The 22,263-nt window shown below is 49.8% G+C and overlaps 9 protein-coding genes across 9 annotated transcripts; 5 read left to right on the forward strand and 4 right to left on the reverse strand.

Moving 5' to 3' along the window:
- Positions 1–1,181: 1,181 nt before the first annotated feature.
- On the forward strand, positions 1,182–2,622 carry BDQ94DRAFT_144001 (F1F0 ATP synthase subunit g). Its single transcript, XM_026766367.1, has 3 exons — positions 1,182–1,569; positions 1,751–1,835; positions 1,896–2,622. Exons 1-3 carry the CDS (start codon positions 1,308–1,310, stop codon positions 2,143–2,145), a joined length of 597 nt encoding a protein of 198 aa, XP_026626380.1. The 5' UTR covers positions 1,182–1,307; the 3' UTR covers positions 2,146–2,622.
- Positions 2,623–3,431: 809 nt separating this feature from the next.
- On the forward strand, positions 3,432–5,147 carry rok1 (RNA-dependent ATPase ROK1). Its single transcript, XM_026766368.1, has one exon. The coding sequence runs from the start codon at positions 3,631–3,633 to the stop codon at positions 5,065–5,067; it is 1,437 nt and encodes a 478-aa protein (XP_026626381.1). The 5' UTR covers positions 3,432–3,630; the 3' UTR covers positions 5,068–5,147.
- Positions 5,133–6,055, reverse strand: BDQ94DRAFT_144004 (uncharacterized protein). The gene is made up of 2 exons (XM_026766369.1): positions 5,706–6,055; positions 5,133–5,610 (listed from the first exon to the last, which is right to left on the reverse strand). Exons 1-2 carry the CDS (start codon positions 5,904–5,906, stop codon positions 5,149–5,151), a joined length of 663 nt encoding a protein of 220 aa, XP_026626382.1. The 5' UTR covers positions 5,907–6,055; the 3' UTR covers positions 5,133–5,148.
- A 771-nt stretch (positions 6,056–6,826) lies between these two features.
- On the forward strand, positions 6,827–9,846 carry BDQ94DRAFT_34889 (ATP-binding protein). The gene is made up of 4 exons (XM_026775553.1): positions 6,827–7,097; positions 7,190–8,575; positions 8,625–9,481; positions 9,541–9,846. The coding sequence occupies exons 1-4, from the start codon at positions 7,079–7,081 to the stop codon at positions 9,631–9,633; spliced, it is 2,355 nt and encodes a 784-aa protein (XP_026626383.1). The 5' UTR covers positions 6,827–7,078; the 3' UTR covers positions 9,634–9,846.
- A 213-nt stretch (positions 9,847–10,059) lies between these two features.
- Positions 10,060–11,279, reverse strand: BDQ94DRAFT_170523 (S-adenosylmethionine-dependent methyltransferase; the record flags this gene model as incomplete). Its single annotated transcript, XM_026771505.1, has 3 exons — positions 10,060–10,826; positions 10,917–11,177; positions 11,246–11,279. The coding sequence occupies 3 exons, from the start codon at positions 11,277–11,279 to the stop codon at positions 10,060–10,062; spliced, it is 1,062 nt and encodes a 353-aa protein (XP_026626384.1).
- A 93-nt stretch (positions 11,280–11,372) lies between these two features.
- On the reverse strand, positions 11,373–12,520 carry BDQ94DRAFT_144014 (ESCRT-I subunit protein VPS28). The gene is made up of 3 exons (XM_026766370.1): positions 12,417–12,520; positions 12,124–12,360; positions 11,373–12,058 (listed from the first exon to the last, which is right to left on the reverse strand). The coding sequence occupies exons 1-3, from the start codon at positions 12,504–12,506 to the stop codon at positions 11,654–11,656; spliced, it is 732 nt and encodes a 243-aa protein (XP_026626385.1). The 5' UTR covers positions 12,507–12,520; the 3' UTR covers positions 11,373–11,653.
- Positions 12,521–12,662: 142 nt separating this feature from the next.
- On the forward strand, positions 12,663–15,310 carry BDQ94DRAFT_144016 (mRNA-binding ribosome synthesis protein NOC2). The gene has a single exon (XM_026766371.1). The coding sequence runs from the start codon at positions 12,750–12,752 to the stop codon at positions 15,120–15,122; it is 2,373 nt and encodes a 790-aa protein (XP_026626386.1). The 5' UTR covers positions 12,663–12,749; the 3' UTR covers positions 15,123–15,310.
- Positions 15,311–15,485: 175 nt separating this feature from the next.
- On the reverse strand, positions 15,486–18,406 carry BDQ94DRAFT_34966 (putative potassium transporter). Its single transcript, XM_026775554.1, has 9 exons — positions 18,220–18,406; positions 17,807–18,015; positions 16,899–17,755; positions 16,680–16,845; positions 16,456–16,624; positions 16,325–16,393; positions 16,262–16,272; positions 16,173–16,207; positions 15,486–16,119 (listed from the first exon to the last, which is right to left on the reverse strand). The coding sequence occupies exons 1-9, from the start codon at positions 18,224–18,226 to the stop codon at positions 15,549–15,551; spliced, it is 2,094 nt and encodes a 697-aa protein (XP_026626387.1). The 5' UTR covers positions 18,227–18,406; the 3' UTR covers positions 15,486–15,548.
- A 2,105-nt stretch (positions 18,407–20,511) lies between these two features.
- On the forward strand, positions 20,512–22,019 carry BDQ94DRAFT_178860 (sterol desaturase family protein). Its single transcript, XM_026773222.1, has one exon. It carries the CDS (start codon positions 20,719–20,721, stop codon positions 21,760–21,762), a length of 1,044 nt encoding a protein of 347 aa, XP_026626388.1. The 5' UTR covers positions 20,512–20,718; the 3' UTR covers positions 21,763–22,019.
- The last annotated feature ends 244 nt before the right edge of the window (positions 22,020–22,263 follow it).

The following is a 22,263-nucleotide window of genomic DNA, read 5'->3' on the forward strand; positions in this document are numbered from 1 at the left end:
ATTCCGTATCGGTAGATTGTCTGTTAGGTCGCTATTTTCCAGCGGCTTGTACGCAGACGACCGAGTGAAAGGCTTATACTCGAGGAGAGTATGCTATTTTGTAGAGAAGCTGTCAGAATAGATAGCCCATTGAATGATCGTTGTTTATCCATTGACTACGAAGTTGGCTCCTAAGAGACAGTAAACTATTTGCTGCTACTCGATGCAACCAAGCGAACATGAAATGTAGCATCGCCAAAGCTTTGTCAGAGCAGTAGGCTACTTTTGCTCAGATTGGTAAATGACGCCATGGGTTACAGGCAGCTGGGGATCATATATCGATAGCTCAAGACGATGTGCAATACGAAGAATATTAACAAGCTCATAACGATAACTATCTTTCCTATGATTAGTATGTCATCTCTCGGCATAATCGCCGCCAGGAACTGTCCTTCGTCGGAGAAATACGTGGCACTCCGTATTAATCAAGTGTTCATGTCATTGTCAAGTTTTGATGCCGGCCCATACCCGTACGTAGCGATATTTGCAGGTGATTATATACGCTAGAGCATCTGAAGTGTTCAAAATTCAGCAGACTTTCCACTTAACCGCGACGAGTGCTGCAATGGGAAACTACAGACTGGTCCTCTCGATCTGTGCCCAGAAAGCGGGTTCCGCTATGCATTCTCCCATACTCTCTGGCTTGTATAATGGCGCTCGGAGGCTGGACATAGGTGACATGACTGATTCGTTGGCTGTCAAGGTATAACGTTAGGGAAGAGGTTTATATGGGTGCGATATGACACAAAAGGTCAATCAGACGCCTATAAAATCTCCCGTATAGCACGGAAGCGCTTTCGTAGATGGTGGACAAAGTGTGTCTATATTGTCGTAGCCACTTCGAATCGACATTGTCGATTGCAAAGTGATAAGCACGGTCATTCGGCAGAACGGAAGTCTCGGATGTTGTGAGTACACCACTGACCACGAAGAATGACCTGCTTAGTGTAGCTGTAGCATCAATGCACGATTGGCAGTCTAGATAAATGGAAGATTGCAATAGCCAAGTGTGTTGGATTTGCAAAGATCGAGTTGATGTGAGGGCCGCCGATAAACAAAGCATGAGTGCGAGTGCACGTGACACGGAAGTGGAGGCTCTTCCCTGAACTTCCCGAACTTCAAATCTCAATTCTGGTCCTGCAATTGCGCGACGATCCAGTGTCACCGGCTCTTGACCCTACCGCCATTGGACTCTACTGTCCTCCACCTGCGACTTTTCAGAGTCATTCTTTCCTTTTAGCGTTTTATCTCCTCCAGTGGTCTTCAAGATGCCCGCCACGGCGTCCCGTGCCGTGCTTCGGCAATCGCAGTTCCTGACCCGCAGGTCTGCGGTCAGGTACGCTTCTTCGACCTCCGAAGCCGCTTCCAAGGCTGGTGAGACTGCTTCCTCTGCTGCCTCGAAGGCGTCTGAGGGTCTTTCTCGCGTCTCTTCGACGGCTGGTCCCGCCATCGCCAACGCCGCCCAGGGTCTCGGTAGCGCCCTCAGGAAGGTCGGTGGAAGGACCGGAAAAGTCATCGCCTTTGTCGATTGTAAGCGGACGCTCCATGATATTTGCTTTGAATTACCCCTTCGAATACCCATTGGGATGGTACTATGATGGTGGTATTGCTGGATGCCGTCATGTCGTGGAATCACTCCTTGAGTGGAGCCATCCCCGGATTTCTGTCATATCTTTCGGAGCATTGCTAATCATCTGCCGTGTCAATGCAGCCATGATACCCCCTACCGTCTACTACTCGAAGGTTGGAATCGAGCTTGCTAAGCTGGTCTTCCGTGGCCAGAACATGACTCCTCCGTAAGCGCTCACAGCTAACCTTAACGAACCGTGACCCTTGTCAACTAATGCGGATCACAGCAACATGGCCACCTTCCAGGCTTACTTCCAGCCTCTGACCAACGCCTTCCGTAACCCTGCCGCCTTCAAGAACTCCAGCTTCGCTCCCTCGAACATCATCGCCCGCGTTCGTACCGCCAACAAGAAGGAGATCGCTCTTGCTGGTGTCACCGCTGCGGAGATCGTTGGTTTCTTCACCGTCGGCGAGATCATTGGTCGGATGAACATCGTTGGCTACAAGGGACAGCCTGAGCACCACGGACACCATTAGATAAATACCAAGCACTCGTGACTTAGCCTGTCTTCCTTCCCTTTCCCGTTTTCCTTTGTGTGCTGTACTATTGTATGATAGACGATGGAATAAACTGTTGTCTGAGTTGTGCGATACGAGCAATTGGGTACGTCTCATTCTTGTTGTCTTAGACTTAGGATCATGCGTGGGGACGACTATTTGGTTGGAAATTCTGGCTGCTTTAGGGAGGATGTTGTAGACCATGGCAGCCATTCTGCTATTGACACGGCACTGCCTTAAGTGACTGATGATCATAACTCAGAGCTATGACTGTCTTTTATGTTTTATGTTACAAAGTTCGATCGGTCTACTCTTAAGAGTTGGCCGTGGTCACGATCAATGACTCGGTATCTGCTTTAGTTGTCAGTAGGATACAACAACAAATTAGATCTGAAGCACAAGAACTTCAAATTTCATCATTGAAATATTATCTAGTCCCGGAATGCATAGCAAGAGAGCGTTAGGCCAGACGATTTGGTATTTCGGACTTAAATTATTGAGAGCTTCGAGAATTATCCGTTTGATGGAGGTGAGGGTTACTTGCTTCTGATTGGCCCGTGCGGTAAAGAATTTCAGCATCGAAACTTTTCCCTCATTAAGTCCGACTACTCAACAACCATCAGAATCAAGCTCGCGATCGCTAGGACTCGGACGCTCGTGTCCACCTAAATTACTTAGTCGCATGGACTGATAGTCCGTATATTTAACGAAATGGATGCGTTTAAGTTATTGACAAGGTCCACCAAGTTCAAGGCTGGCAATTCCCTGTCTTCGACACTGCCTTCCAAAGGCAAGGCCGAGAACCCCCAGCTTTTCCGTGACGCAGAGGCCGAAAAGCTTCTGGAGTCAAATGCTTCTGGGAAAAAGAGAAAGCGCACGCAAGCTGCAGGTGATTCAGATGCAGAAGATGGCAATGCTGGCGATCTAGATTTCTTCGGTTCAGGTAAACGGTCTGCGGCCAGTGCCCCATCGAAAAAGGATGAAGATGGACCTTCCGAGCAGAAAGATGCATCTGACTCCGAAGGCGATGATTCGATGGATGAAGTTGAGCGCCGGACGATCTTGAACTCTCACAAGATCAAGGTCACTGATATGCGTGATTTTGAAGAACTTCAGCCCACTCAGCCTCAGAAAGAGGAATCTAAGAAGAAAAAGAAGAAGAGAAAGCAGCAGGAAGAGGAGCCCGCTCAGACTCTCACTAAGAAAGAGCAGAAGAAGGCCCGGCGGTTGTTTCCGGAGCCCTTGGTCTCCTTTAAACAGCTGCGCACGAAGTACAATATTTCCCGACGTCTCGCGGAAAATATTGCTGAGCAAGGCTTTACGGTCCCTACTGAAGTTCAACTAGGAAGTCTTCCTCTTTTGCTCGGAGACCAATCAGTGCCGCAGAAGTCGGGCACTGAAAAGAGCACCGAACCGGATCTACTGGTCGTTGCGCCTACAGGAAGTGGCAAGACGCTATCATTTATGATCCCGGTGATTAACAAGATTGTCCGGCACCATCACGAAAAGCCAGAGGAACGGGGCATCTTGTCTGTTGTAATTGCTCCGACGAAAGAGCTTGCTAGCCAAATCGTCAACGAAGGCCGAAAGTTAGCTTTGGGAACTGGTGTGAAGATCACTTTGATGAAGAAGGGCATGCGTGTGGTAGAGCGTGATGATGAAGACGATAGCAAAGACGTCCTGGATGAAGATGATTCGGAATCGTCGGGCTCTGAAGATGATGAAAAGGCCACAGCAAAGAACAGCAAAGGAAAGGCGCCGGTTACCAAGAGCGACATCCTTGTAACAACACCATTGCTTCTTGTTAACGCGCTTTCTGCAAACCGGACAAAACCGTTGGCGACTCTCCCTCTTGTGAGAAATGTGGTTCTGGATGAGGCGGATGTTCTCCTGGATCCTCTGTTCCGCGACCAAACACTTGACATCTGGCGCTCCTGCACGCATCCTGAGCTTCGAGCAAGTCTCTGGTCAGCGACGATGGGATCAAATGTCGAAGACCTCGCTAAGTCAACGATCAAGGAGCGGAAAGATACTCTAAGCGAGACCAAGTCTTATCCGCTACTCCGTCTGGTGGTTGGCCTCAAGGACTCTGCTATTCCAAATATCAAGCACAAGCTGGTTTATGCTGCCACTGAGCAAGGAAAGTTGCTCGGTCTGCGGCAGCTTCTGCACCCCGCCGCAGCATCATCTACGGACATTCGTTTACGCCCACCTTTCTTGATCTTTACTCAGACGATTCCCAGAGCGGTTGCGTTGCATTCAGAACTGCGCTACGATATCCCTCCCGAGGCGGGTGGCTCGTCACGTATAGCTGTCCTCCACTCTGAGTTATCAGACGGCCAACGTTCCGAGATCATGAAGCAATTCCGGAAAGGTGAAATCTGGATTCTGGTCACCACGGATCTTTTGGCCCGTGGCGTTGACTTCAGAGGCATTAACGGGGTTGTTAACTACGACATCCCGAACTCCGCTGCTGTCTACGTCCACCGTGTTGGACGGACGGGCAGAGCTGGCCGTGAAGGTGGCATTGCAGTCACATACTACACCAAGGAGGATATCCCTTATGTCAAGAGCATTGCCAATGTAATTGACGTCAGCGAGAAGCTACGGGGTACAGATGAGGAGAAGTCTGTACAGAAGTGGCTGCTAGACGCTCTTCCGGACCTCAGCAAGAAGAAGAAGGAGGAGCTCAAGAAGCACGGCGTCAAGGCCAGGCAGACCCAAGGCACCAAAGACGACAAGAAGACGAGAATTAGCACCAAGAGTGGTTACGAGCGACGCCAGGAGAACAAGAAGAAGGCTCTCATCTCAGCCAGCCGCAATAGGAAATCTCAACCAAAGCCAGGCGCAGACTCTGGCAGTGACGACGACAATCAGGGCTGGCAAGGACTCGAGGACTAGGTTCCTATGGATGCGTTGGTGTTTCTGTACGAATATGAAAAGTCTACCTTACGATTCCCCAATCCAGCATTTCAATATAGATCATGAATTATCATTTTTTGTTTTTTGTACAGGCTGTTCAATCAGGCTCCGCTTTAATCGCAAGGGCTGGAAATCATTATCCAATTTGCCCTGTTCCTCCAACACACCCTCCAAATCATCTCCATCGCGATCGTAGTATAGCGCCCAGGAGCCATCATCTTCCTGCACGGCCACAAACTGCCTGTTCTCCTCCAGTGTCACCGTGGTCTCCTCATCCTCCCAATCCCACGGCCCAACGACATGATCGCAACTCGATGACCGGTTCCCATATTTCATTTCATGTGTGTAGCTATCTGCGTATATCCAACCCAACATCGGCGGGTTATCTGAAATGGTGGTCGCTAATCCTAAGCCCCGCTTAAGGTGCTTTGTATGTTCCGGCTCCGGGTACTCAATATAGAACGCTGCCGCGGTATGTGAGGGTATTTTTCGCTTCGAGGGAACAGGATCATCAAGATAAACCTGTCAAGTCGACATAATCAGTCAGCTAGTCAGACTCACTTAAATACAAAACAAGAGGAGCAAGAACTATATCGCAGCGACAATGCCAATCGTACCTTAAAGTCCCTCAGCACCACCCGTAACCCATGGACCTCATCGTCAGGTTCCTCGTTCGGTGGTGGTGCGACATCGATATTGATTTTTGCCATACGTCGCTCGTCATTCTTCCTCTCATTTGCTTTGCGCTGTTCACTCACCCCCATGGCCACGCCGGTGACGGTGGGGATGGCGGTAATTGCTAGGAGGCCGATCACCATGTTGATTGCTCAATACTTTGCGCTTGTCGATATAAAGATGGAGGGTTTCCAATTTGACTAATGAAGAAGCGGTATTTTTGGAGAGCTAAACACTTGGAGCTAAACACTGAGCTTCATATTGGTTTGTATTAAGTAGAGGCGTAGAAGCGAATATCACTTATCGCCGGTGGCGGTGCCGAGCGTCGTCATATGTCATCGGTGGCTGACCTGGTTCGCTGCCTGATTGATGCCTGGCTCATCGAAGGCTCCAGCAACTACTCTCTATTGTCTCGATCTCGCGATCCATCTATCTACACCTAGTTCCCTCTACATGTCAAGACGGAGAGATCATAGCTTGTGTGTTATAGCTTCTCGGGAGTGTTTTGAAAGGTGCGGCATGCGCTCTATTTAATGTCCAGGTGCTCAGTCATACTGGGGCATGCTCATTGGCCTCCCAACTATGGACGCTGACTCGTGGGATGCTGAGTGCGAATTGCTACTGGTTCTGAAGAAGTCCATACCATTCCGCAGGAGTTATGCGGTTGAACAGACACGCTATTTAAGATCACTAAGTATCCAATATATGGAGTGGAAGCCTCAAAGGCACTAATATCGAATCCTTTCATCCCAAGACCGGCATGGTCATCCAAATTCGATCTTACAATGTTGTGATTCGACTGTCGTGGTGAATTGGTGCAAACTCGCAATTATGTGTGTGGACTGAACCGTTGATATTCGTCGTGCCCCCCACCATAGGTATGTGACATTCAGGGTCGGGAATGCTGCAGAAGTCTGGCAATGTCATTCCCTGGATCTCTGGCGAATTGGTCGTTGTTCGGCGAGATGTCGTGAGATACAATTAATTAACATTATAGCTTAAGCCAAATCAGCTCGATTGCAGGCATGGTATCGAGCCTATGCATATATTGACAAGCCGTCTCGGATTGCTTCACGTATCGACTGTCGCGAATACCACCGCATGATTCATACGAATGTGATGCAGCAGCAAGGGGCAGCAGCCCCAAAATTGTTTAAAACAGGCATTAATCGCCTCTCGCAATGACAGACATGTCATTCTCTCGTATAAGTCTAGATAAACCATAAAATATCCTTGGAATGAAGTCTTCCGCAATGTGCAACTCTTCGCATTAGATTGCGGCTCAAATAAGGACCTGACTGTGATACCATCCACGATGGACAATGAAGGTAGAGGTAAGCTTAAACACCATTTCCTTTCCTAGTGCGAACCTTGTTTAGGCCTTTCTGTTGGCGTCTTGAGGTCCACCATGATTGACTATACCAAGCACTGCACCGTCAGCATCCGTATGCGCTTCCCGCCTGGTTTGTAGCTGAGAATGTCAAAACCAAGTCAGAACATCGGACAGGAATACGCCTACTTAGATATAGTAACCTTAGTGCTCAAGGGGATGAGGAAGCAAGTCCCTGTACGGATACTGACGGAGTCGGTAGAAGCAAGAATGAGGACGACAAGGACCAAACGAAAGCCGTGGATGAGTATGTGTTCCAAGAAAAGCGGTACGCGGAACTTTATGACCTTGCTACTGCTGCTCTACTCAGCAAGACTTCATTTCCTAAAGTGAAGCGATGCGGCATATGGCCTTGCATGGCTGTGGAAGTTGGAAGTTCTGCCTGCGCGACAGCCATTATAGATCACCTAGCAGGAGATATGGGTGCATCCTGCATCTCAGCAGGGCCCGAAGATCTGTATAAGCTTGCTCGTGAATTTCATCAACAAGACCAATCCGCTCAGCATCGCGATGACCGCTCCATCCGTGCAGATTCCATGTGTCGGGATGAGGATAAGCAATCAATATTCCCTGATGAGATGGTAGAGCATGCCGGTTCAGATATTGGTCTCAGTGATGACAACAACGACACTGATTACGCCATAATTGATGATAGAGATCGGATGATCAAATATCAGTTCGGAGACGGGCAGAGTCTACGGAGTCAGTGTTCAATAAAGTCTATTTTGAATGCTCCTTTGGCGAAGATTGAACAGAAGTTCTTGCCATGTGATTCTCACAGCATGGCTCCGAAACAAGGTGCTCCAGTTATACTCCACATTCGCAACTCTTATGAGATTGATTGTATCTCCTACCGAATCTTGGGCAATTTTATGAATGCCATCATGGAACGTTGGAGGAATAATGAGCTTGTATTGCTTATCGTCAGCGATATGAACCATGACTCCCGACGGCAACTCAACATCGTACCTTCTTTTATTGTTTGGTTCGATGATCCAAAGTCACCCAATCACAGGATTGCATCAGAAACGGAGAAGAAACAGCGTGAAATTGCGAGCAGATTTAGAAAATTGAAGGGGTCTATACGAGAAAGGCTGCCAAAAGGCTTTGGTTCCGAGTTGCTATCCGATGCCGTACACTTGGATATACCAGATACTTTGCTAATTAACTTCCATGATGATATGGACTACACGCTGATCGCTTGCCAAATTTTGGGTCGGGTTTGCATCAAAGGGGCACTGGAACTTAGTGACATCTTTGAAGTCTTACGGCGTCTTAATAGTGAGGAACCGCCGCCACCAGAACCCCCCAAAAATGGGCTTATGGAAGTTGAGGAGCCCAGCTTCACCGGAAAGGTTGATGCAATCAGGAAGAATTGCAACAAGTTCGAGCTAGGGCTTCTGAAATGCATTGCCGATCCAGGTAAGTACGTCTATTCTCAGTTTCCGACCCTAGGCTAAACGGGTAGCAGCAATTCGGAAAGTAACCTTTGACGATATCATTCTGGAGCAAAATGTGAAAGACCACATAAAACACTTGGTGCGCTTGTTGAGAACCCAGATTGACGGTTTCTCTGAGACACTTCTGGAAGAACCAAGAGCTACAGGAGTCTTACTTCACGGACCTCCTGGCACTGGGAAGACCCATCTAGCTCGTGCTATCGCCAACGAATTCAAAGCGACCATGCTTTGGATCAAACCAGCAGACATCGTGAGTGATATTGCGGGGGATGCAGAAAAAGCAATTCATGCCGCGTTCACACTAGCAAAGAAGCTATCCCCTTGTATTTTGTTCATTGACGAAGTCGATGCCTTGTTTCACCGTCGCTCCGCTGACGATCAGTCCTGGCGACGAACGGCCCTGGCTCAATTCCTCCAGGAAGTGGATGCACTATCCCGGAGTCAAGATGCAACCTTCATTCTCTGCGCGACCAGCCGGCTTACAGATTTAGACGAAGCTTTCCTGCAGCGATTCCCTAATAAGGTTATGACAAAGCTGCCCGGCGAGAAGGAAAGACTCACGATTCTGCAGACATTCCTTAAGAGACCAGACACCGACCCTGAAGTCAGCCTAAAGGCTCTCGCACGTCAAACAGCCGGCCTATCTGGCTCAGACTTGCGGTCACTCTGCAGACAAGCTGCGTTGCACTTTGCTATGGATGAAGCATCCTCGCACTCACCCGGTAGCGCAATCAAGACTCCGACCAAACTTCATCTTAAAGCCCAGCATTTCATTGAGGCTCTTCGGAATATTAAGCCCAGTGTATCGAGGGGTTCTCAGACCGATATAGAAGCGCCCAGTCGTCTCGGTACTCGTGGTAGTATAAAGGTATGTTCGCCTAGCACACAGTTCCTCACGGCTTAATGCTCATTGAAGTATAATTGTAGGCTGGTCAGAACGGAGGGAGTGCAGGAAAAGCGACGACAGAACCAAGCATCCCAGAGTCCCCTGTATCAGACCACGAGACTGCTTTTCTTTAGACGTGACAAAGAATGGTGACTTTGCTGGTCACGGAATGCTTATAGTTAGTTGGCTGGAGCTTGGCTACGTTCAAACAAGATAACTAAGTTAATAGTAATTCTCAATTCTGCCCTGAAGACCCACAAATGCCGGTAACACAGCGTTCACTACAGGAACAGAAAGCATTTGTCCGAGTTGACGTGGTCATCTGCCTCGGTGCACGTCATCTTTCACTAGTGTCTCATTTTGAACAATCCAAGCATCTACTGTCTTTCTCTATATACCTACTTCGCAAGCATTCTCAAACTGAGTGTCCCATGTATAAGAGAATCGTGGCTCTATTCCAGCATCTTAAGTATAATTCTAAGCAGTCGATCAGTCTACGTCTAGACTCTATCATCGTGTCTCGTTTTTCATCATGACGTCGTGGATAATATCTTCCCTCCCTAGAGCTTCTCGCTCCATCCCCAAACTGACCACCAACACTTCACCTCCAACGCGCCCCCGTCCGCCGACTCCCAATCATCATAGCCAATCTCCTCGCCCTCATCCACCACCGCCAGCCCCAACCGTCCCATCCGATCCCGCAGCTCCTGCACCTGAGGCAGATACGCATCCCGGAGTGGCATTTCCAGCACAACACGGGCATCCAGCCCCCTACTCAGCCAATGCGTGATCGTGTCGACCAGCAACTTTGGATGACTAGGCGAATACAACGGATCCGCAGCAAGAATGAGATCGTACTGCTCTTGTGCAGTGGGCAGCGGGTCCGGGGTAACGGTCCAATCAAGAACACCCGTTGTGACGGCACCGCCCGTCCGATTGAGCAATTCGACGTTGAGAGCCGCGTTGTGGGCCAGGTTGGGCACAATGTCCGGGAGGTCTGTGAGATGGATGGTGGCTGAGGAGCCGCGCAAAGCGGCGAAGGAGAGGCCTACGAGCCCTGTTCCGGCGCCGAGTTCGAGGGCGCGGAGGGTCTTGTTGTTGTCTGGACGGAGTTGAGGAGTGGTGGAGGTCGAGGGGACGAGGTTGGGGGGCGATTCGAGGAGGTTGTGAAGGCGGCGGGAGAGGAGGTATGAGGAGACCCAGGTTTTCATGCCCAGGTTGTCGGCTGTTAGGGAGGGTTCGTGGAGGGTCAGTGTAAATTCTTCGACTTCGAGTCCATCGGATGTGGTACTAGGGATGCTGAAGACTCGGGACATGGCGGGCATGGCTATTCGCTCGAAGAGCAAGACATCATGTTAGATGCGGCAAGAAAATGAAGCAATGAGCACTACAAAAAGACAATATCAGTTCTGCGTACCGGTTCGACCGGAGCGCTCGCTAAGTCGGGCTGCAGCGGCATCCCAGACGGCCTCTCGGAGCTCGTCAGTGTCGAGCCATGCCAGCGGGCTGGCGATGATGGATGTCAGATAGCGGGTCACTCCAGCAGGCTGCACGGTCCGGCCCTTTGTCGCTACATGGGCTACGGGCCCGAAACTCCGCGGTTTGACTGTTAGTAGGTCGAGAGCTTGAATGAGCTCAGTGCCGGAGGGTTTAGTGTGGATCTGAGGGAGATCGAACACTGAAGCAGGCTTATCAGTACATTATCGCCCGAGATGTCAGGGGGCACTTCCGAGGAAGAAGACGTACCGTGGAGAGGCTCGTCGGGATCGGCGCTTATCATGGTGCAGAGGTCTGGGGGGCTGATTAGTCCGACTACGGATGGTGGTAAGTCTATGCAGAAAACGGGGAATCGAGACTCCAGTCTTATATCGGTGTGCCTGTGGCAAAATAAGATTGGGGGGTTCTGGATGCAGGGCAGCAAAAAAAAAAGTCGTGATTTCCCAAAGAGGAAAGGCCGGCGGGGACTGTTCCGCGGATCGGATTCGCCGCCCCAAAGTTGAATCGAGATCAAGATAAGAGCATGGATGAATGGCAAACAAGAGCAAGCGATCTTCTAAAGCAAAAAATAAAACCTAATCTCGAATTTGGTATTGCACCCCAGACGCCAGGCACCATTCCACACCAATGACAGTGAATAACTCCCGCAAGGCCGGTTCAACCCAAAGTGGCCTTGAATCCCAGGTATGCTTGTTCAATGTCGAACGCCAACTCCCGAGCCTGGTCTTCACCGAGTTCCTCGGTTGCACGCATCTGATTCAAGGTGATCAGCCACTGGATGATCTTGCCCCGGTTCTCGAAATCGACATCGGTGACTTTATTGACGGATTGGATCACTTCCGACAAAAGCGGGTGCAGTGCGTCCTTGGACACCATGTTCAGCTTCAGCGCATCCAAGAAGGTGATGAAATTCTCAGTAGCCGTCAATATCAGACTACCAGATGCTCCTGCAGGGCCTGCTGCTGCTGGAGCCATGTTCGCGGCGGGTGTGCTGTGGGAGGCTTGTTCGACTGTCGCGGGGAGGCCAATGCGGAGACGTTCGGTGGCGCGAGGGCATTCCAGCTACACGAAAGAAAACCAGGTGATCAGCTATCGTCTTACTGTAAGCACACGATAGTAATACTCACCTCCCAGGTGCGTTTGAAGGTCTCTAGATCGACGAACTCATTTGCAACAGTCTCATCACCCAAACTGGACTTGTACTGCTTCAAGAGCCGGGTACATGTCTCCGTGTACTCTGCTTCCGTAACCACATCTTTGATATAAGCTTTCTCCAGGCCATCCAGAGTGACGATGATGCCGTAGATTTCAGCCAACGACTCGTAGAGATCCCGCTCCGCAGCGCTGGAGGCTAGTTTTACTTCCTGCCGCAACAGTCAGTCCTAATCTAGCAACACTCTCCAACCTCCAGACAACTCACTTCATCAAGGTTGATAGACGCCGCCAACGCTGGGTTGGGCGTATAGCTATACGGCGTAGGGGCATACGCCAACGGTCGCTGGGTATACATGATGGTGCGATGAGGGGGAGAGACGACTGGCATCATCGCGAGGGGAAGGGAAGGCGGTCACCATAACGGGGCTCCACTCACCGCCTGATTCTGCCGCGGGATGTTTTTTTCGTCTCCAGATTTTTCTTGGACGGAATTTCCGCGTGCTCGAAGTATCTCGACTGTCGTCGTGGTCCTTCATTTTACTTTTCCCACACGTTTTATCCTATCCATTCGGTCGGGTAGGCAAGGATCTCGGGCACAATGGCCGGAGCTCAGAAGAAGTCCACCAAGAAGTTCGAAAAGAAGCACCTGAAGGATGTTCTCGAACGCCGGAAGGCCAATGCGAAGATCAAACAGCGCAATCACCTCAAGGACAAGCGTAAGGCCGATAATGCCAAAAACCGCGCCGAGAGGGAGGAGGCTACCGAGGAGAGCCCTGAGCAGGTTCAAAAGCAGAATGCTTTCGCCGATATGAATGTCGACGATTTCTTCGCGGGCGGGTTCGATATTGCTGATTCTGCCGCGGACTTGAGCAAGAAGGCTCGGAAGAAGGATGTCACACCCAAGATTGGCAAGCGCAAGCGCTCCGATGAGCAGAAGGAGGAGGAGGCTTCTGCTGCTTCCAGCGCTGAAGAGGAAGGCGCTAGCGACGAAGACGAGGACGCCGCCTCCCAGTCCAGCGACGCCGATGAGTTCGAAGCACACAAGGACCAGCTCGAAGCGCTGAAGGAGAAGGATCCCGAATTCTACAAGTACCTGAAGGAAAACGATGCCGAGTTGCTCGATTTCGGTGACCACGGAGACCTTGCGGAAGTGGACGAGTTGAGCGAAGGAGAGGAAGAAGGACCGGCCAAGAAGAAGAAAAAGGCCGCCAAGGAGGAGGAAGAGGAGACGATTGACAACACCCTCACCATTGCGATGGTCAAAAAGTGGCAGAAGTTGATGGAGGAGCAGCACTCGATCCGCGCGATGAGACAGGCCGTCCTTGCTTTCCGCGCCGCCGCTCATATCAACGACGACGCCCAAGAGCAGAAGTACTCGATCTCCGACCCCGACGTGTATCACCAGGTCCTGGTGACAGCCCTCAGCACCATCCCCCGGGTTCTCGCTCACCACCTCCCCGTCAAGGAGACCGCCTCTGGCAAGATCAAGGTGTCTCTGGATTCGAAGAAGTTCAAGACCCTCACGCCGCTTATCAAGTCGCACACATCGTCGGTCCACGAGCTGCTCACCAACCTGTCCGATGAACAGACTTTGAAGCTCACCCTCTCCTCCATTGAGCCCATGCTTCCCTACCTCCTTCAGTTCAGAAAGCTGCTCAAGGTCCTCATCAAGACCATTGTCGGCATTTGGGCGGACGTTGCTACCACCGAAGCCACGCGTATCACGGCTTTCCTTATCCTCCGCCGCCTCATGATTATCGGCGATGCCGGCATCAAGGAAACCGTCCTCAAGGCTTCCTACGAAGGCGTCGTCAAGGGCAGCCGCAACACCACCGTGCACACCCTCCCTGGCGTGAACTTGATGAAGAACTCCGCCGCAGAGCTCTGGGGCGTCGACCAGAACGTCTCCTACACAACAGGCTTCAACTTCATCCGCCAACTCGCCATGCACCTTCGCAGCAGCATCACCAACACGTCCAAGGAATCCTACAAAACCGTCTACAACTGGCAATACGTACACAGTCTGGACTTCTGGTCCCGCGTCCTCTCCCAGCACTGCGACGGCCTCGCAGAAGCCAAGGCAGGCAAACAATCCGCCATGCGCCCCCTCATCTACCCCGTCGTGCAGATCACCATCGGTGCGATGCGTTTAATCCCCACAGCGCAGTACTTCCCTCTCCGCTTCCAACTCACCCGCTCCCTCCTCCGCCTCTCCCGCAGCACGGGCACCTACATCCCCCTCGCCTCTAGTCTCCTCGAAGTCCTCAACCTGTCCGAGATGCGCAAGCCCCCGAAATCCAGCACCCTGAGGCAACTCGACTTCAACACAGCCATCCGGGCACCGAAATCCTACCTGCGCACGCGCGTCTACCAAGATGGCGTGGGTGAGCAAATCGCCGAACTCCTCTCCGAATTCTTCGTCCTCTGGACGAAACACATCGCCTTCCCGGAACTCTCCGTCCCCATTGTTGTCTCGCTGAAGCGCTGGCTGAAGCAGGCTAGCTCCCGGTCGGGAGGTAACAAGAATGCTAAGGTCAATCAGATGATTCTGCTGCTTGTGCAGAAGGTGGAGGCCAATGCGCGCTTCATCGAGGAACGCAGATTGAGCGTCTCTTACACGCCGAGGAACCGTGCTGAGGTGGAGACGTTCCTGAAGGATCTGGATTGGGAGGCCACGCCGCTGGGAGCTTTCGTTAAGTCGCAGCGGAAGTTGAGGGAGGAGAAGGCTAAGATTCTTGAGCAGGGTAGACGCGAGGACGAGAAGCGGAGGGCCCAGGAGAAGGAGGAAGCTGGGAAGGATGTCATTATGGATGATGTGATTAGTGAGAATGATGACAGTGAGGATGATGATGAGGAAGTAGAGGATGAAAGCGAGCCTGGTTCGGGTGATGATGGTAGTGAAGATGAGGAGGAAGAGGAAGAAGAGGAGGAGGACGAAGATGAGGTTGAGTTTGAAGAAGAGGAGGATTAATCTGTTTAATCTCCTTCTGTGCCCCTTTTCTTTTCTTTTCTCACTGTCTTGTTATATATCAGTCGTAGCTTTATGGGATATATCTTGTCTGGTCTGCTGGTGTCAATATAAAAGTTAGATTTCGTGTAAGTGATCAATAGCTATAATGGTTGTATTGTGCGCCATGCTGTACACTAATTGAAAGTGAGCTGACAGTTACATGTGCAAAACTTGATGGCATACGTATACTCTACCACTAGAATAAGACTACAAAATAACACAGACAATAAAATCACAAGAACGATAGCAAATCAAGAATAAGAACAAGCAATCACTGCAACCAAACCATACATCACTACACCTCCCCTCCTTGTGGAACATCACCTTCAACATACCACCCCATCCACAAATAACCTTCAAGCAACCCATTCAAAAGTGAGTGAACACTTAAACCGACCCCACAGGCATTTTATCACTCCCCCAAGCACGAGACTGCTCACGTCTCATAGCAGCATCTTCCTCCTCCGCCCACTCAAGGGACTCATTCGGTAGCATGACAGCGCGATCAATAGCGACCGGAAGACCCCTGTGGCGACCGCGCAGCATAACAGCCGCCAATATAAGTTTGCTGATAGTATGCCAGGAGCTACAGAACGAGGCATTCGAGCTCGGAAAGCCCACACTGATGCCGACGCAACCGTAGGCGGAGACGACCTCGAATATGATATTCAGGGTCGAATATGCCACGGGCATGCGGCTGTAGTTGCCTGATTCCGCGATGGCAATGAGGAAAACGGCGAGGGCGATCCACCAAAGGTCATGGCTCAGTTGGGAACGCAGTTGCTGGTGGACGAAGTAACTGCGGGATGCTTCGGGGGTGGATGCATCTTGTCGTCCGAGGAGGTGGTGTCGGACTAATTGGATGAGCATGTTTGGTGATGCCTTCTCTTCGGTCTCGTCGTCCGTGTTGTCGTGAGCGTAGATTCCGAGGGAGCGCTCTTCGTATACGTTTGTGTTTCTGTGGTTGTTAGTGGGTGGTTGGGAGGAAGGAGAGGAGCGATTGTTACTGACCTCATGGTAACCAGCACTGGGTATGCTGATACATACTACATATAAGGTTAGTTTGATCTGTGTCGACTACAAAGCACTAATAAACTGACCATCATGAGAACTGTGGAACGTTAGTATAATTCTGACCAAAGCTTGGGGAAACAAGTGCTAACCATATAGAACGAGTAGTCCCTGACGGAGATCCGCAATCGTAACGACGTAGAAGCCTCCCGCTCGTACAGCTAGACAGCATAATGTGTCAGATGAAGATTTGATCCATAGCAAAGTTAGGATGTATACGAACCACAAGCCTGGAACAGTCCGTCTAGGACTCGATACCCTGTTGGCAAGCTTTCAATCTCCTTGTTTCCGATTGAAAGGACTTCGAAGCCAGCCCAGTCGATCGCATTCAAGATGATAATGGTACCGAGCAAGTACCATGTATGTCTTCTCGGGAAGAGGTTTGTGTAAACCTGCGCTTAGGTTAGCGTAGGAAACTGTGAAGAAGCCTGGAATCCGGCGGCATACCCTTCTAGGATGGTCAAGGATGAAGTCCAGGGTAACCTTCCATGTCGCCCATGACGGCTTATCTGGGATCAAGCATCTCATTACCCAGATAATAAACCGCAAAAAGCATGGGTAAAGCGTATTCCCAGACAGAATTAAAAATGCCATGGTAAGCAAAGGGTACGCACTATATAACGATGAGCATGCTTTCGGGCACAATGCACACAGGGGAGATCATACTTTGTCTGGAATGCAGTCATATTCGCATCCAAGAGCGACATGCCGCTGTTCACAAATGCAGACACAGCAAAAAATGCGCCTGTCCAGAAAGGCGATAGGCCGTTTGCTCGAGGTATATCTGGATGATTCACAGCGATCCAGGTACCCATCCCAATGATACCACAAACGAGGAACAGGATCCAGTAGAGGGCAACAATGACCAGTAGTAAGGAAACGGCCTTATACTCGACACCTCCCAGTCTCTCTCGCTCTTCAGGGGTAAGCCCATGGAACTGGGAATTTCGTGCGATAGATCCTTTTGACCTAAAGTATTTTTGTGTGCCCTTGATAAGGCCTTTGAGGGCAGGTAAATCTGTATCTCCATCATTCTGGGTCATTCTTGGCGCAGCATCTCGGGGGTGGTTGTTCAAGTCAAGACGGGCCCCAACGCCTACCATGGGGAAAACGCGGTGGTGATGATGGTGCTTTTGACGTGCCCTCATATGGCTGAGGGTGACTTGATCATCGTCGACCCATCGGATCTGGTCGTCATCTCGCACGTCGTTGCACTTATCAGCGGGTGCAGCTCCTGCTGTCACCGCGTGCTTGACATCAAGGGTAGCACTGTCAATCTTCGCCAGCTGATAGTGTTCCTCGCAGGCAACACTCTCTTGGATTGGTTCAAGTATGGTGTCGTGTCCTACCAGTTGTTGCTGTAGTGCTTTACGGGCACGTTCAAGTGATATGCCTTTAAATTTGGCTTGAAACGCGCCCATCCTGACGAAGAGCACCGTAATTGAGATGAGAATAGCATGCCCCAACAGTAAGAGTGCGAAGAGGATAGACTGTTGGAACGAATTCAGGGAAGACAGGTCGACCTGTTACGAGTTACTTTACTAGCTCTATCGAGGGATGGGGAAGCAACATACGGTATTTAAGCCAGCACCCGTCATGGCACTGATGCATAGAAATAGGGAGTCTGTGTATGAAACACTGCGCCGCGGAGTCGAGGAGCCCCAGAATATGACGCTGCATATCAGAGACGTCGCAATGAAGTATACATAATGAAGCGTGAGGAAGTTAAATGGCGGAAGCATGGCAATTATGCTTCGACTCAGAAGCTGCCGCCAGCCTCGAGCTAGGGATCCGTCATGTCAGTAATTGAGAACCACTAGATTGCGGGATGTGAGATGGTGGATATAGTAATCCTTCTCCTCTTTCTTAGATGCTTGTGGCTGCTTTCGTAGCCATGATGACATGCAAGGGGCAAAGATGCAGGCCATGTTGAAGGACTACAGCGGGAAATAAAAGGCAAGAGGCATTTAAGCAAAGACCGACTCACAAGTCATGCTGGCAGGCTGCGACGCGCGCAAGTTTTGTCAAGAAGATCAGGCGGCTGTGGGGGGGCGCGCACACCGCTAGCCACAAGGGTTTTGCAAAAATTTCTGAAGGGTTCTTAGACGTGTACGATAATTCATGTTTCGATTTCTGGTCAGTTGTGGCATAAGCAGTCCAGTCAAGGTCACTGAGGGTGAGATGACCTGAATGGTAAACAATATGAGTGGCTAGAGGGCTTTGGTGTCGACGCAGTGCTACAGTAGATAGCAGTTAATAGTAGTAGACACAGGGTTTATCTTCGGCAAGGGTCGCGATAGTAGCTTGGGTAAGGCAAAACAAAGTTCGGGGTTTCCTAGTTTTGTGATCTGATGGTCAAACTTGGAAAGATAAAATCGGCGAAAAAGCGTATGTTATTCCATTGCAGCGAACATTTCGACAATAAGACTCAGGTTGTTTCAAAAGTTGTTGTGTTTGTAGGAAAGAAAGAGCGAAAAAGCCTGCGGCAAAGAAAAAACGGCTGGGATTTCGTGGGACGGCAACGTGATTAAGCACTTGCGGGCCGAGATTTGATCTTCGCCCCCACTGCATTCGGCTTCCATTTCATAATTTCCTGTAGGGCTCTTCCTCCCCCTGTCTTCAAGGTGGGCTGCCATCTAAGGATGAGAATTGCAGTCTGATTGCTGTACGAAAACATATAATTGAATGGTGGCTGCTCATGCTATCCTCCAGCCCAATTGTTCACCGCTCTTCTCTGGGTCTGTTCTTGGTGCTTGATTGCCACGGGTGCCGATGTTACCCTGTGCCTGGATATCAGACGAACATTGCGAAACAGTGACCTGGGCAGTTTGTGTCATACGCATCGCAAGCCCAAGTCATCAGTCATGGCCCGCACATTCACTAATTGGAAGCCAACCTCAGTACTTCTGCAGTTTCCTTATCCATTGTCTTTGCCAGGGGAACCACGCAATTGACCTTCACGCTCGATTCAACCCATTCCTGTGTAGAAAACACCTGTGTTCCAATTTTGCATTAGTTATGGGCTCATTATGTCATATTATGGGTATCTCACAGTACTTTGGATTCTGTAGTTGGTGTAATGTCATACAAGGTTGGGGTTGTCCTGACAGTCGATCCCGCTACACATGCGAGGCTAAGGTCGTGCACTTCTCGTGTCAGTTTTGATTCCTTAATAATCCAGATATCAATGAGATTCATACCACTCCTGGTGACTTGTGATTGATATAACCCGATCTGTTGGCGGGTATGATTGTGGACTGGTCACTCATAGCTGAGGGCATTTTGCAGAGAATTTGAATGGAGCTCCTGTATACTGTCAAGAAGGAGAACGAAGTGAAACACCATATGCACGCAATAGATAGCCAAATGTATACTCAAGAGTTGACATGAACATAGCTCTGGAACAACATATTGAGGGAAACAGAGCCGCACGCGAATGATCCCTGGAAGTGAGGGGTGACAACAGTCAAGATTCTGTCCCAAACAGGAATAGCGAGCCTGTCACTGTACGATCACGAGATATCGTAATTTGACTATAACCTGACTTTAACTCAGTGAATTTATTCCTGAGCAGGCACGGAATAGCGTCATTGGCCTTAAAAGATCACCTGATAATCAAACTTCTACTGCAACAAACCAGGCATTCATGATTTACAAATTTCTAAGCATGAAGAAGTGCTGTATGTCAAAATAAGTATAAGCGTCAATGGTACTGCATTATCCACGCACATTGGTGATTACTCCATAATTAGTGCAGTCATACTGGTTCAAGTCCTCAAGCCTGATGTAACCCCACTCCAACTGCGCTTATTCCTCATCTTAACGCGGAAGCAGTTTCCTCAACGTCGAACATATACTGTTATCGAACATAATTTCTTCATAATGTTCTACACCTCGGACAATCACATGCAGCAGATTGAACTTGAAAGTTAAGGAGAGCCAGTCTAGCCCTGGAAAGGAAACCTATGCGAGCTTGTTGGGTTGGAAAGCGGTAAGCCGCAACCATTCTTCAGGTGTCTTGTAGATCTCCAGACCCAAACAGTCAATCATCTCTCTCCCTCCAATATCCCCTCCAACGTATGATTGGCGACTGCTAAGCGACAGGTATGCGAGTATGGGATCTGCGGGTGATCCTCGGTGCTTTCCATCTCTCCGAGGCACAGTAATGCGGGGTTTACACGTTCCATGCGTTCAACATGCACTGCCGGGCTTCATGTGCCGAATATTTAGTTTCCCTCTCGGTCTATCTTTTGCTATTTTGGGTGAAAGAGGCTCCCACCATGATCGATGTCAGGGTACACTCTATGCTCATCTGATATTTTGTTGGGAAAAGTGATCCGCTATTTGATACTTGGAATTATCAATGTGATGCAAATCCTTCACATGAAGGTAGTCCCCCGAACTCCAAAGCTATAGTATAAAACATCATGGCCTCAATTTCTGGGGAAGGCATCCCATGGTATCAAAAAATTAACATACCGCCATCATGACTTTTGCGAGCAACCCAAAAGACTCTATGAAATCTACATGGCGTACTGGCAACCGGGACGAATGGGGCTTCAGTCACTGGCTGCTGGAGCTGCTCAATGTCCATCCCATTGCGCTTGACCAGGAAGTCCCCGTCCATTCAAAGCAGGACAAGCTACCTTATATGCCTCAGTGGTCTCTTAACATATGGGTTCTCTTTTATGCATCTATCCCGCTTGTCATTAATCAAGTCTACATCTCATATATGGCCCACAACCTCGGCCCATTCGCTCTGTTCAACCTATACTTCTTTTGGTTCAACGCAACGGTCATCTACCAAGTTAAACTTCTTCGTCGCCTCGGACACACCTATGGCTTCCTTGACGGTGACCAGCATGAGCGTGACGGTATTCCCGATGTTGGCGTGGGGAAAGTTACCGCCTCGCTATATAAGACGACCGGCTCTCGCTTAGTTATGGCGATCTACCTTTCCTACTACAACCAATCACCCATGGCCATGAACTGGACGTGGCTCCCACTGATGATAGGTCTCTATGGGATTGTGCTTGACTTCTGGTTCTACTGGTACCACCGCATAATGCACGACGTTAGCTTCCTCTGGAAGTATCATCGCACCCACCATCTCACGAAACACCCCAACCCTCTCCTCGCCGCCTATGCAGACCACGAGCAGGAGTTTTTCGACATGGTCGGTGTGCCGTTCATGACCTACATGAGCCTTAGGCTCATGGGTCTACCTATGGGCTTTTATGAGTGGTGGATTTGCCATCAATACGTTGCATTTGCCGAGGTCTTTGGACATAGCGGTCTTCGTGTCCAGATGACAGTGCCATCTACACTAAGCTGGTTGCTGCAGTGGCTGAATGCTGAGATTGTCATTGAGGATCACGACCTCCATCATCGCAAAGGGTGGAGGAAGAGTCATAACTATGGCAAGCAGACTCGCCTATGGGACCGGATCTTTGGCACGTGCCATGAGCGTATCGAGTCTGTCGAGAGCAACGTTGACTATACGAAGTCTGTCCATATGCCTTTGTTCTAGACTTGCTGCAATTGGGCCGCTTGTATCAGCGCTCCAGCTTGTCTTATAATTGCAAGATTTCTACGATGATGAAGATGGACAATCCAGATATTATATGACGAGGTCACGACGATGATGAATAATACCATTGGCAGGACGTCAGCAGGACAGAAAGGTACAAGGTACATACAAAATGTGAATACTAGCTCCAGGTATTCCACCAGCCATATATATGCTTATAGTACTCCGTACATACTGCTATTTCAATTTAAACAAGGATACATAACTACACGTCTTCCCTAATAGAAAGGTTCCATTCACTGGTCCAATAGTACATCATGCAAGCGAAGCACAATGAGTATCTAACCACCCACAGCGCAACATTAGTGATACACACTATTACTAGATCAGCCTATCCTCAGACACAATCTAGAACCAACCCTCAACCCTGATCCTCCCACTTCCAGAAGAATCAAACTTACATCAACCCCAACTAAACCATAAAGCTTCCAATCGCCACCC

The sequence above is a fragment of the Aspergillus welwitschiae genome (genome assembly GCF_003344945.1).
Source record: "Aspergillus welwitschiae strain CBS 139.54b unplaced genomic scaffold BDQ94scaffold_16, whole genome shotgun sequence".
Taxonomy (NCBI): domain Eukaryota; kingdom Fungi; phylum Ascomycota; class Eurotiomycetes; order Eurotiales; family Aspergillaceae; genus Aspergillus; species Aspergillus welwitschiae.

What these genes read in the sequence shown, in the direction of transcription:
- BDQ94DRAFT_144001 (XM_026766367.1), top strand. Translation starts at nt 1,308, where the DNA reads ATGCCCGCCACGGCGTCCCGTGCCGTGCTTCGGCAATCGCAGTTCCTG. An exon ending in AGTCATCGCCTTTGTCGATT is followed by an intron (nt 1,570 to 1,750) that starts GTAAGCGGACGC and finishes GTGTCAATGCAG; the next exon opens with CCATGATACCCCCTACCGTC. An exon ending in GGCCAGAACATGACTCCTCC is followed by an intron (nt 1,836 to 1,895) that starts GTAAGCGCTCAC and finishes TGCGGATCACAG; the next exon opens with CAACATGGCCACCTTCCAGG.
- rok1 (XM_026766368.1), top strand. Translation starts at nt 3,631, where the DNA reads ATGATCCCGGTGATTAACAAGATTGTCCGGCACCATCACGAAAAGCCA.
- BDQ94DRAFT_144004 (XM_026766369.1), bottom strand. Translation starts at nt 5,906, where the DNA reads ATGGTGATCGGCCTCCTAGCAATTACCGCCATCCCCACCGTCACCGGC. An exon ending in TGGTGCTGAGGGACTTTAAG is followed by an intron (nt 5,611 to 5,705) that starts GTACGATTGGCA and finishes TCGACTTGACAG; the next exon opens with GTTTATCTTGATGATCCTGT.
- BDQ94DRAFT_34889 (XM_026775553.1), top strand. An exon ending in GAAATGCATTGCCGATCCAG is followed by an intron (nt 8,576 to 8,624) that starts GTAAGTACGTCT and finishes AACGGGTAGCAG; the next exon opens with CAATTCGGAAAGTAACCTTT. An exon ending in GTACTCGTGGTAGTATAAAG is followed by an intron (nt 9,482 to 9,540) that starts GTATGTTCGCCT and finishes GTATAATTGTAG; the next exon opens with GCTGGTCAGAACGGAGGGAG.
- BDQ94DRAFT_144014 (XM_026766370.1), bottom strand. Translation starts at nt 12,506, where the DNA reads ATGTATACCCAGCGACCGTTGGCGTATGCCCCTACGCCGTATAGCTAT. An exon ending in CGTCTATCAACCTTGATGAA is followed by an intron (nt 12,361 to 12,416) that starts GTGAGTTGTCTG and finishes CTGTTGCGGCAG; the next exon opens with GAAGTAAAACTAGCCTCCAG. An exon ending in CCTTCAAACGCACCTGGGAG is followed by an intron (nt 12,059 to 12,123) that starts GTGAGTATTACT and finishes TCTTTCGTGTAG; the next exon opens with CTGGAATGCCCTCGCGCCAC.
- BDQ94DRAFT_144016 (XM_026766371.1), top strand. Translation starts at nt 12,750, where the DNA reads ATGGCCGGAGCTCAGAAGAAGTCCACCAAGAAGTTCGAAAAGAAGCAC.
- BDQ94DRAFT_34966 (XM_026775554.1), bottom strand. An exon ending in CGGGTGCTGGCTTAAATACC is followed by an intron (nt 17,756 to 17,806) that starts GTATGTTGCTTC and finishes AACTCGTAACAG; the next exon opens with GTCGACCTGTCTTCCCTGAA. An exon ending in CGGACTGTTCCAGGCTTGTG is followed by an intron (nt 16,394 to 16,455) that starts GTTCGTATACAT and finishes TATGCTGTCTAG; the next exon opens with CTGTACGAGCGGGAGGCTTC.
- BDQ94DRAFT_178860 (XM_026773222.1), top strand. Translation starts at nt 20,719, where the DNA reads ATGACTTTTGCGAGCAACCCAAAAGACTCTATGAAATCTACATGGCGT.